The following is a 12,575-nucleotide window of genomic DNA, read 5'->3' as shown; positions in this document are numbered from 1 at the left end:
CATCCTGGCGAACACGGTGAAACCCTGTCTCTACTAAAAATACAAAAAATTAGCCAGACACTGTAGCGAGAGCCTGTAGTCCCAGCTACTCGGGAGGCTGAGGCAAGAGAATGGTGTGAACCTGGGAGGCAGAGCCTGCGGTGAGCCAAGATCACGACACTGCACTCCAGCCTGGGCTGCAGAGCAAGACTCCGTCTCAAAAACAAAAAACAAAAAACAAAAAACCAACAATGATGACAGCCAACTTGTTGAACACATACGATGTGACAGATACTATATTATCGGTATATTATGCCACCGTATTTATTTTTATTTTTGAGACGGAGTTTTGTTCTTGCCCAGGCTACAGTGCAATGGCATGATCTCGGCTCACCACCACCTCTGCCTCCCGGGTTCAAGTGATTCTCCTGCCTCAGCCTCCTGAGTAGCTGGGATTACAGGCATGAGCCCCTACACCTGGCTAATTTTGTATTTTTAGTAGAGATGGGGTTTCTCCATGTTGGCCAGGCCAGTCTCGAACTCCTGACCTCAGGTGATCTGCCCGCCTTGGCCTCCCAAAGTGTTGGGATTACAGATGTGAGCCACCGCGTCCGGCCTATGCCACCTTATTTTATTCCATCCCCCATTTTGAGGCTTTTTTGGGGGTAAATTCCTAATGTAATCCAGTTTACAGTACTATAAACATCCGCCTGACTGTTCTCTCTGAGCCACCCCTCTCTCCTCTGTGTGCTGGCTCCAGCCTCCTCCTCAGTGTGCCAGCATAAGGCCCACACTTCACACCAGGTTGTGCACCGAGCCCTTTGTCTCTGCTGCAAAGCATCCTCCTTTGTACAATTGTTCACTGTGGAGGCAGGGCCCTGGCCTCACTTCTTTCCCAGAGGCTGAGTTTGGGAGTGGGGAAGAACTGGGCCCCTCATTTTCCAGTAGTTCACCACGTGATCTCTCCATGCTGTTATTTTTATTTTGTTAAATTTAAATGGATTTTTACGATTTTAACTTTTTTTTTTTTTTTTTTTTTTGAGACAGAGTCTTACTCTGTTGCCTAGGCTGGAGTGCAGTGGCATGATCTCGGCTCGCTGCAACCTTCGCCTGCCAGGTTCAAGTGATTCTCCTGCCTCAGCTTCCTGAGTAGCCAGGATTACAGCTGTGTACCACCACGCCTGGCTAATTTTGTATTTTTAGTAGAGACGGGGTTTCACTATGTTTGCCAGGCTGGTCTCGAAATCAGGACCTCAGGTGATCCACCCGCCTTGGCCTCCCAAAGTGCTGGGATTATAGGTGTTAGCCACCACACCTGGCCACTATTTTTACCTTTTTTTTCTTTTGAGATGGAGTCTTACTCTGTTGCCCAGGCTAGAGTGAAGTGGCATGATCTCGGCTCACTGCAACCTCCGCCTCCTGGGTTCAAGCAATTCTCCTGCCTCAGCCTCCTGAGTAGCTGGGATTACAGGCATTCGCCACCGTGCCCAGCTAAATTTTATATTTTGTATTTTTAGTAGAGACAGGGCTTTACCATCTTGGCCAGGCTTGAATGCCTAACCTTGTGATCCACCTGCCTTGGCTTCCCAAAGTGCTGGGATTATAGGCATAAGCCACTGCGCCCAGCCTATTTTTCCTTTTTAAGTGAGAGGGGGGGTCTCATTATGTTGCCCAGGCTGGCCTTGAACTCCTGGCCTCAAGCAATCCTTCTGACTCAGGGTCCCAAGTAGCTGGGACTACAGGCACAAGCCACCCAGCTACTGTTATTTTGAGATGGAGCTTCGCTCTTGTTGCCCAGGCTGGAGTGCAGTGACGCAATCTTGGCTCACTGCAACCTCCACCTCCGGGGTTCAAGCGATTCTCCTGCGTCAGCCTCCCGAGTAGCTGGGATTATGGGCGCATGCCACCACGCCCAGCTGATTTTTTTGTATTTTTAGTAGAGACAGGGTTTCATCATGTTGGCCAGACTGGTATCGACTTCCTGACCTCAGGTGATCCACCCACCTCCGCCTCCCAAAGTGCTGGGATTACAGGCATGAGTCACCACGCCCGGCCCAGCTACTATTATTTTTAACTGTTAATACAACTAGTAAGTACCACTGCATGCCTCTCATGTACTAAGTGGTTCATGTTATCACATTCATCTCGTAACAGTCCTGTGGCACAGAGGTCATTATCCTCTTTTATGAATGAGGAGACTGAGGTTACAGAACTTTTGCCTAAGGCCACACAGCTGGGCAGTGGTCAAATGAAGATCTGAACTTGGGGTGTCTGGCTTAAAAGCCCAAGCAATTTCCACTATACTCTGCTGCCTTCCTCTAAAAAATAACAGCTACCAGCTTTGTATAGGATTAGGCAAACCTTATCTTAATCTCCTACATTTATACAGGTATTTGTCATTTTTATAAGGTGCTTTTGATCCTGATTTTTTTTTTTTTTTTTTTTTTAAGACAGAATCTCCCTCTGTCGCCCAGGCTGGAGTGCAGTGGCGCAATCTTGCACTGTAACCTCTGCCTCCCGGGTTCAAGCAATTATCTGCCTCAGCTTCCCGAGTAGCTGGGATTACAGGCAGCCGCCACCATGGCTGGCTCAGTTTTTGTATTTTTAATAGAGATGGGGTTTCATCTTGGGCAGGCTGGTCTTGAACTCCTGACCTCATGATCCACCTGCCTCAGCCTCCCAAAGTGTTAGGATTACAAGTGTGAGCCACCTCACCCGGCCCTGATCCTGATTTAAAAAAAAGGTTGTTTTTTTTTTTTTTTGGTAGAGATGAGGTCTCACTACATTGCCCAGGCTGGTCTCAAACTCCTGGCCTCAAGTAATCCTCCTGCCTTGGCCTCCCAAAATGTTGAGCTTATAGGTATGAGCCACTTGGCCTCAATCCTGTTTTTTCATTGGGCTATCAAAGAAACCCAAATTAGGGCAGGATGGAGCTATGTATCTTATTTCGTAGATGAGAGAACTGAGGCTCAGAGGGCTAAGGGACTTGGCCAAGGTCACACGCCAACTGTGTGCTGGAAGATCTAATTTGTGTGTGTGTTATTTTCAGACAGAGTCTGTTCTGTCCCCCAGGCTGGAGTGCAGTGGCACGATCTCAGCTCACTGCAACCTCCGTCTCCTGGGTTCAAGCGATTCCCTTGCCTCAGCTTCCCAAGTAGCTGGGATTACAGGTGTCTGCCACCATGCCCAGCTAATTTTTGTATTTTTAGTAGAGATGGGGTTTCGCAATGTTGGCTAGGCTGGTCTCAAACTCCTGACCTCAAGTGATCCACCCGCTTTGGCCTCCGAAAGTGTGGGATTACAGGCATGAGCCACTGTGCCTTGCCTGGAAGATCTAATTTGAATTCTGATCTTCCAACTCCTGAGCTTTTCCCCCGGTCCAAGGATGCCTTGCTATCATGTCAGTCACCAAGAAATCCCCTCGAGTGTGGCTCAACGTCACCAGGATAAGCATCTTCACCATGATGTGTGTATAGGGCTCTCTCTCGACATGGGAAAAAGTGGCTGCTGACCACCGATAGGCAATCTCCCTTGTACCTCCAGTGTCTTCTTCAGAGTGGAGATGTTTTCACTGCAGACTTCCACGTTGTTCAGAGTCACCTGGGAGATGAGGAAGGAAGAACGTGACTTCCTGCCGACTGTGCCTGCCACCCACTCCAATGCCAGACTGGCTGACAGCTGCGCTCCATGAAGCTCAGAGAAGGGCTGGCTGGAGTTCAGAGTCGGGCTAGTGAAAGCGCACACCGCTACACCTGAGCAGGACGCTCAGATCTGGGATTGGGCAGAATGGGGCAGCAGGCTGGCCCTTTCTTCTGTGCCTGATACCAGGGAGCCTAAAGCTATCAGGACCTCAGAGGTAGTGAGCTCAGGTTTCAGGTCTTCTTGTACTGTGTTACCTACAGAGCAGAAATGACTCAGGCATACAGGTCTGGGATAAGTTCTGAGGCTCCAAATGGTCAAGCCCCAGGTCAGTGACACAAAGCCTGACACTCATCAAAGAAAAGCTTCCACAGAGCCTGCCACCTATGAGGTATTGTCTCATTCTTTAACTCATGGAGTCTGCCAAATACCCCCACAGAACACATATTATCAAGCCCAGTACATGGGAGGAAATGAGACACCTCAGAAGGTAAAATGATTTGGCCAGGCGCGGTGGCTCATGCCTGTAATCCCAGCACTTTGGGAGGCAGAGGCAGGTGGATCAAGAGGTCAGGAGTTCAAGATTAGCCTGTCCAACATGGCAAAACCCTGTCTCTACTAAAACTACAAAAAATTAGCCGGGCATGGTGGCAGGCGCCTGTAATCCCAGCTACTCGAGAGACTGAGGCAGGAGAATTGCTTGAACTTAGGAGGTGTAGGTTGCAGTGAGCTGAGATTGCGCCACTGCACTCCAGCCTGGGTGACAAGAACAAAACTCCGTCTCAAAAAAAAAAAAAATGTAAAAGGATTCACCAAGGTCAGACAGCAACTGATTCAGCAAATATTTACTGAGCACCTGGATGTGTCAGGCACGGTTCTGGGCACTGAGAGAAAGTAATTAACAGAACAGACATGGTCCACGCCTCACAGAACTGACATTCCAGAAGGGAAGCCAGATAGTAAACAAATGCATTATATAATGTCAGGAAGTATAATAAAGCAGGATAAGGGACAGACACTCAGAGTGACAAGGCCACAAAGCTGGAGCCAGGCTTAGAATTTGGGTCTCTGAGCTTCCAGATGGATAAACAGGTGGAGGTTCCTGGGGAGTGGCCACCTGGGGGCATGGAAGCTCCATACCCCTTCCCCCATAATTTGCCCTCTTCATCTCTTCATCTATATCCTATATAATATCCTTTATAATAAACAAATAAACTAAAAAAATGAATTCAGGTCTCCCTACTCTGGTCCAAAGATGACTTTTTTCATAACACGACTGCCTTACAGACTAGGTGCAGAAATACCAATGATAAAAGTAGCATGGGCACGGTGGCTCCCTCCTGTAATCCCACACTTTGGGAGGCCGAGATGGGTGGATCGCCTGAGGTCAGGAGTTCGAGATCAGACTGGCCAACATGGCAAAACCCCGTCTCTACTAAAAATACAAAATTAGTCGGGTGTGGTGGCAGGTGCCTGTAATCCCAGCTACTGGGGTTGCTGAGGCAGGAGAATCGCCTGAACCTGTGAGGTGGAGGTTGCAGTGAGCCAAGATCGTGCTATTGCACCCCAGCTGGGGCAACAAGAACGAAACTCCATCTCCAAAAAAAAAAAAAAGTAGCATGGGGCAAAAGTATTAAGGCACTAATTGCTCCGGCCATTCAGAGGAAAGAACAAACTGTTTTGGTGTGAGGCATTCAAGGAAGGTTCCATGGCAGAGTTGGTAGCTGAGCTGAACATAAAAGGGTAGAACACAATTCTGACAGGAGATGAAGGTGAGAACATTTCTCCACCCCCATCAGCCTCTCTCTAGCTCACTGTCCTATTTGATATTTTCTTTTTTTTTTGAGGCGGAGTCTCGCTCTGTCGCTCAGGCTGGAGTGCAGTGGCCGGATCTCAGCTCACTGCAAGCTCCGCCTCCTGGGTTTCCGCCATTCTCCTGCCTCAGCCTCCCGAGTAGCTGGGACTACAGGCACCCGCCACCTCGCCCGGCTAGTTTTTTGTATTTTTTAGTAGAGACGGGGTTTCACCGTGTTAGCCAGGATGGTCTTGATCTCCTGACCTTGTGATCCGCCGTCTCAGCCTCCCAAAGTGCTGGGATTACAGGCTTGAGCCACCACGCCCGGCCTTGATATTTTCTTAACAGTCCTTAGGATTTCCTGACATTGTCCAGTTTATCTATTTCTTGTCTGCATGGATCTAGCCTGTTTTCTTCACCACTGTATGTCTATACAGCACTATCTACCTTTCTGGTTGATGGAAATATTCTAACTGCACTGTCTGGTACGGTAGCCCCTAGCCGTATGTGGCTATTGAGCACCTGAAGCTTAGCTAGTACAACTCAGGAAGTGGATTTTTAATTTAAATGTAAATTTCAATAGCTACCTGTGGCTGGTGGCTACTATGTTGGGCAGTGTAGCTCTAGAACCCAGAACAGTGCCTGAAATTTAGAAGTTTCTCAATAAATATTTGTGGAATGAGTAAGACAGTGAATGAACATATTCTGGAAAGGGGATAATATAAGCAAGTGCAGAATGGCAGAAAACCCAAAAAGGTATTTGGGAAATAGCAGACTCAGTTCACAGACACGTGAAGGGAAGTGGCAGGACGTAGAGCTGCGAGGGGCAGAGCCTGACGGGGACTTGGGTGCTCTGCTCCAAAGTTAGCCCTGTGACCTGTGGACAGTGGGCTGGTACTGAGAATTTTTAAAGCAGGTGAATGCCACATGAGCACAGCCGTGGTTCGAGAATACTCATCTAGAGGCCATGTGTGGGAGGAAACAGAGGGCCTGGGGATCCCACTGCTTGTGAACTGGTGTGCTACGGGCATGATCAGGAAGACAGGGGTGAGGTAAGGAGGAGTCAGACTTCGAGACATGAGTCAGGAGCTTCAGGATTTCAGCGTAAAAGGAGGATCTCAGAACCCCAGGGGCTGTGATTAGGAAGTCCCTCTCATCTTCCCCAGAGTGCTTCCCTTGTCAGTGTCCTGCAGCCAATGCTGAAAGGCATGATGCTGACAGTGCTGCTTAGGCTACTCTGATGTGGACAGATAAGCCTAAAGGTCTTTCTTTAACATGCCATAACATGAGGCCTCTAATGTCACAAGTTTCCAAATAACTGTCCTGTCATGACAGCTGAAGGATGAAAGCCATAAGTGTTTCCAAGGCATTTAAGAGCACCAAGAATAACTGTCATGAGTACTTATGGATTTGAGTTCAAATGGTATTGATTTCAAAGTTTCCCCTGTACTGACAGCCCTAGTAAGCGTGGATTCACTGGACTTATTCCCTACCCACAGTGCATGATGTCAGTACAGTTGGAGAATTCATCTTGACAGCCAGATGAATCAAGGTGACATAAAAAATAGGCCCTGCAATGGGAGTGATGACATTTTAAATCCTTGGTGTCAGGAAAACCAGAAACCTGTCACCAAGCATTTAGTATCGCCTTTCTTTTTGGTCTTATCTTCTGGGGCCTCAAACAATGAAGCTGTGTTAATGGGAGGTCCTCACAGAGCGAACATGCACTGGCTGGTTTTGGAGACGTGTAGTCAAGTGGTAGAAAATGGAACTGAAAAGGTGCGATGGGTTAGATTTAGGAGGGTTAAACGGAGACATCTAGCTTTCATGTGGTAGGCAGCAAGCAGCCAACGATTATTTCTGAGCACAGAAATGAAAGTAAGTTCTGTAAATAAAATCAAAGAATACAAACAAAATAAAAATTTAAGTTGGTTCATGATGTGATGCTGGTTGCTGGGCATTTTGGCAAAGTTCTCCAAAGGTAACAAATTTCACAGGCAACAGTTTTTTGGATCTGATCTGTTTTTGGCAGCAACTGTCATATCCTAGATTGACAGAAACCATGTCCAGGGCAAACATTTTTTATGACAGGAAGAGAGTGGGGCTGCCTAAACAGCTTTCGTATTGGATCTGTCTCATAACCTGCTACTATGGGTTCCTCTGCACAGGGGTTGGTAGATATTAGCAAGTTTAGGCTTCTGTCTCTGAAAGTAATAGCTCTGAACTCTTTTGGGGGTCACAGATCCTTTTAAGAATATGATAGCCAGGCACGGTGGCTCATGCCTGTAATCCCAACACTTTGGGAGGCCAAGATGGGTGGATCACTTGAGGTCAGAAGTTCGAGACCAGCCTGGCCAACGTGGCAAAACTCAGTCTCTACTAAAAAAAAATTAGCCAGGTGTGGTGGTGCACGCCTGTAATCCTAGCTACTTAGGAGGCTAAAGCAGGAGAATCGCTTGAACCGGTGAGGCGGAGGTTGCAGTGAGCCAAGATCACGCCATTGCACTCCAGCCTGGGGAACAAGAGCAAGACTCTATAAAAAAAAAAAAAAGTGTGATAAAAGCTAAGGACCCTGTGTCCAGAAAGATGCATGTGAACATTTTTGCATCCAACCCCACCTGTGGACTACAGATGACAGCTCTGCTACTAGATGTTTCTTTCAGGCTCTGAGCCTCAGGAGTCAAGACTCAGAGTGTGGCCAATGTAGGGGATGGAGCAGAATGGACCTGGACTGTGCTACTCCCGTGCGTGCTAAGACAGCATGTGCCAGAGAGGCCTGATCCTGAGCTTAGGACTCATTTGTATTCTCTCTGGCTCATCATAAACTGCTTGTTGCTTTGTACAAATCTTTTCATCCTTCTGTGCTTCTCCTTTCCACACAACAGCAAGGCTTGCTGCTTTATCACATCTGTCGTTCCAGGTAGCTAAGGGTTTTAATAAGGCCTCCTTTCCAGAGGAATTGAAAGCCTAAGACATGTGCTAGTAGAGCAGTGCTGGCAGGCCTGAAGGACTGGCGCCTGCCCATGCTGCGGGCCTCTCCTCAGAGAAGCAGTCTGGTGGCCTGGCACAGATGGTGCAGTTGGTTCTGTGGCAGATGCAAGCCAAGCTTGACAGTCAGTGGGCTCCTCAGCAGCTGGGCAGCACTCTGGGGAATGAACGCTAGGTGATAGCTGGGCAGGCCAGCCTCTGTTGTGGCTCAGGCTGTTCAGAATACATCCCTGAGTAAGAAATCGTTTCAGAACCTTCTAGGAGGAACTTCTCTTAAAGGAGGAATTTTCCTTCTATACAGACACTGGAGAAAAGCTCTCTAGCTAGAGGCCAACTATACTGTGGCTTAGCAGTCATAGTGTAACCTCTCAAGATAAACCAACCCAGCTCGTGAGCCGTGGGGTACCTACCAGGAAGGACAGCTTCGCCTCGTCAGTACTCTCGATGCCTTTTGTGTCAAATTTGCCTTGCTGGAGGCTGCTGTGCATGATGTTCACGGCACTTGTCACCCCGCGCTGGATGTCCTGGAAGGTAGTGGCCGGGAAGCCCATCCGCAGCTTGTTACACAGAACATCCCTGGGGGACAGGATGGTACAGAGGGATTGACAGTGCTCAACTTGGCCACCAGGACAGAAAGACCTGTGTCCACCACCCTGACGCAGCAGCACAAGGTGCTCTTTTAGGGGGTATAACCAGTCCTTAAGACCACTGTAGGAGACCTGAGGAGCCAGGGTATGAAAGTAACCAGCACCCCTCAAGGACACTGATGTGACAAGAACATACAGAGGAGACTGGCCAATCTCCATTGCTTATGAGGCTTTTAGCCATCACCACTGCACTCCAACAAAGCTGTGCAGCTGGCCAGGTGCGATGGCTCAAGCCTGTAATCCCAGCACTTTGGGAGGCCGAGACAGGCGGATCACGAGGTCAGGAGATCGGGACCATCCTGGCTAACACGGTGAAACCCCATCTCTACTAAAAAAAAATACGAAAAACTAGCCAGGCGAGGTGGTGGGCGCCTGTAGTCCCAGCTACTCCGGAGGCTGAGGCAGGAGAATGACGTAAACCCGGGAGGCGGAGCTTGCAGTGAGCTGAGATTGCTCCACTGCACTTTAGCCTGGGCGACAGAGCGAGACTCCGTCTCAAAAAAAAAAAAAAAAAAAGCTGTGCGGCTTAGTGAATGCAGTACCATGTAGGAGTTGAGAACAGGTTTTGAGTCACTCAGTTCTGGATTCTACCTCTTACTCCTAAGTGGTGGATCTTTGACGAGGATGCAATCTCCCTAAAGCCCAGTTTCCTCATCTATAAAACAGAGATAATAGTACCTACCTCATAGGGTTGTTATTAGGACCTCAAAAGAGCAGGAGGTTAGCATGGTGCTGACAATGGTACCTAGTGGTGGTATTATTCATCTGAACTGCCTGTTCTCTCTCCTCCGTCTAAGGGCCCATAGCTCCTTCAGTCTAGTCCAGGGAACAGAAATTTGGCCTATGAGATATATGGCTGATCAACAGCTTCCTGGAGCCAAGGATACTATCTTAGGGATAGAAGCTTATGTCCTGTATAGAACTTAACTAGAATCATGAGGACAAAGGGCAGAAACAAATGGGCCTCGGGAATCAACAGGAAGGGCCTTTCTGCCTAGAAAGGAGAAAGGGAGTCAACTGTACCTGAAGTCAGACTCCAGCTCTGTGGTGGCGAGGTTGATCATGGCACAGAGACAGTCAATGCTGGAGCTGGACAGAGCCCGTCCAATGCACTTCTTAACAATGTAGAAGACATCATCCACCATGCTGGATGTCAACTGGCCCTTCTCATAGGTGTCCAGAGCCACAGCCTACCCAAAAGGCAAAGTCAACACTGAGGGTCCCAGTTGTGCATGTCATCTTCATCTTCTAGATGATTCTGGATGGCCCTAGCTCTGCTCCCTTTTCTGTACCTTGTCCATGTTTCTCCCAACATGGCGTGTTCTGGTCACGAACTCATGTGCATCTTCCTTGTCAAAATAGCTCACTTCCGTATTGATCACTAGGTGAACAAATTAAATATTTTGGGCTTTAGCCCTGCAGAGATCCATTACCTGGGGGGTGTAAGACATCTGCAGAGGCCCTACTTCCCTGAGGCTCCTTACCCACAAACCTTCAGGGAGGCAGGGAACAAGTGGGTTCCCTGGAGAGCTGAGCTGTTCTTTTGTAATTCTTGGGAAGGAGGTCCTAGCTGGGTATACAAAGAGCACGACTCCAAAGATGCTCTCTAACCATACAAAGTGGTTCCACTCAATCTGCATGCAAGAGTATTCTCGAAGCGGGACCAAAAAATATGACATGCCTCATGCATTTCCTTTAGCCTGGCTTCTTGGACCGGAAACCCCATTTCCAAGAGATGAGTCCTATGTCCTACCTTATTGACAGTCTCCCTCATGAAGTACTCCTCCATGGTAACATATAAGCCAATTAGCTCCTGCATGGTACAGCTCAAAAGGCAGTTATTGAGGAGTTTGTCCAGACACTTCTGGTGCTCTAGGGGACAGCCAAGAAAGGAATACTCATTTTTTTTCCCCCAAGGGAAACAGAGCAACTTTTTTCATTTTTTCAGGTTTCTTTCTAGTCTTTCTTCCAAATATGTACATATTTTACATGGTAATAATCACGATACAGATAGCAATTTTGAATTCTGCTTTAAAAAAGTATATCATAAATATTTTCCATGTTTTCACCTACCTTATTTTTCATGACTATGTGGCATTTCATCAGGTGCATAATCCACATTTTAAAAACTACTCAACTTTTTTTTTTTGAGACGAAGTTTCGTTCTTGTTGCCCAGGCTGGAGTGCAATGGCATGATCTCAGCTCACTGCAACCTCCACCTCCCAGATTCAAACAATTCTCCTGCCTCAGCCTCCCAAGTAGCTGGGATGATAGGCATGCACCACCACGCCTGGCTAATTTTGTATTTTTAGTAGAGATAGGATTTTTCCATGTTGAGGCTGGTCTCAAACTCCTGACCTCAGGTGATCTGCCCGCCTCGGCCTCCCAAAGTGCTGGGATTACAGGTGTGAGCCACTGTGCCCGGTCTTATTTTTAACTTTTATGTTGTTTCATGTGAAATTGAGAAAAAAAACCACTCTATTTTTAGACACCTGGTTATTTCCAAATGTTTTGCCATTACTGGAGATAACAGAATATCACAATAATTGGAGATTATAGTGAATACTTTTGTACGAAAAACCTTTTACTCCTTTTCCATTATTCCCTTAGGATTAATTAATAGGAGTCAAAAGATGTTAAGTTTCCATGGCAAAGACAAAAATACGCTGCATATAGAATATTTCATTCTCTACACCAGTACTGTCCAACAGAATTTCTGTGATAATGAAAATATTTTGGTCAGGTGTGGTGGCTCACATTTGTAATCCCAGCACTTTGGGAGGTCAAGGTGGGAGGATCACTTGGGTCCAGGAGTTTTGAGACCAGCCTGGGTAATAGAGCAATACTCTGTCTCTACAAAAAATAAACAAACAACAAGAAAAGAGAAAACATTCTGTATCTGTTATCTGATATAGTAGCCATCGGTCATGTTAGCGATTGAGCACTTGAAATGTGATGAACATAACTTAGGAACTGAATATTTTTATTTGTTTTATTAAAATTCTTTTATTCCCCAGAATCCAGGTGAGAAGGATGGATTTAAATTTTTATTTAATTGTAATTAAATTTGAATTTGAATTTCAATTCATGAATGGCTACGTATTGGGCAGCACAGCTCTGAACAGTGATAGTCATCATTATTGCTTCTTGGTCTTTTGGCTAAGATCAAATGATAGTCATCATTGACATCAACAAGTGAACTCCAAATGAGCAAACAATTTCCTTTATACACTGATTCTGTAACGCCCCTGCCACGTATTATTGGCACAAGCTATGCGGAATGCCACAGATGCTGGGTAGGTCTCAAGTCCCCAGTCCAAAGAACCCTGCATATATTTGCCCAGCAGGATTTTTTTTTCCTTTAACTCTTGCTTTAGTAGCCAGCAGGAATTAAATGGTTATCTTAAAAACCTAGCGAGTCAATCTGTAAATGAAATTGGACTCCAGCATACCTTTACAAAATTTTTAAAAAGTATTTATCTTTTAATTTTTTTTTTTTTTTTTTTTTGAGACGGAGTCTTGCTCT

At 46.8% G+C, this 12,575-nt stretch overlaps 1 protein-coding gene across 2 annotated transcripts in view; it reads right to left on the bottom strand.

Moving 5' to 3' along the window:
• COG4 (component of oligomeric golgi complex 4) overlaps positions 1-12,575 on the bottom strand; it is a 49,162-nt gene that overhangs the window by 6,777 nt on the left and 29,810 nt on the right. Inside the window, exons 10-13 of one of the 2 annotated variants that reach the window (XM_011976771.1) lie at positions 10,802-10,920; positions 10,072-10,238; positions 8,812-8,977; positions 3,517-3,579 (exon numbers count right to left, since the gene is read on the bottom strand). In XM_011976771.1, the coding sequence (XP_011832161.1) occupies positions 3,517-3,579; positions 8,812-8,977; positions 10,072-10,238; positions 10,802-10,920 (515 nt within the window). The remainder of the gene's footprint in view (positions 1-3,516; positions 3,580-8,811; positions 8,978-10,071; positions 10,239-10,801; positions 10,921-12,575) is intronic. The other variant, XM_011976772.1, reaches the window with a different exon arrangement.

The sequence above is a fragment of the Mandrillus leucophaeus genome, unplaced genomic scaffold, assembly GCF_000951045.1.
Source record: "Mandrillus leucophaeus isolate KB7577 unplaced genomic scaffold, Mleu.le_1.0 Scaffold17, whole genome shotgun sequence".
NCBI lineage: Eukaryota > Metazoa > Chordata > Mammalia > Primates > Cercopithecidae > Mandrillus > Mandrillus leucophaeus.
The sequence above is the reverse complement of the archived record's forward strand: the minus strand, read 5'-3'. Positions and strand labels throughout refer to the sequence as shown.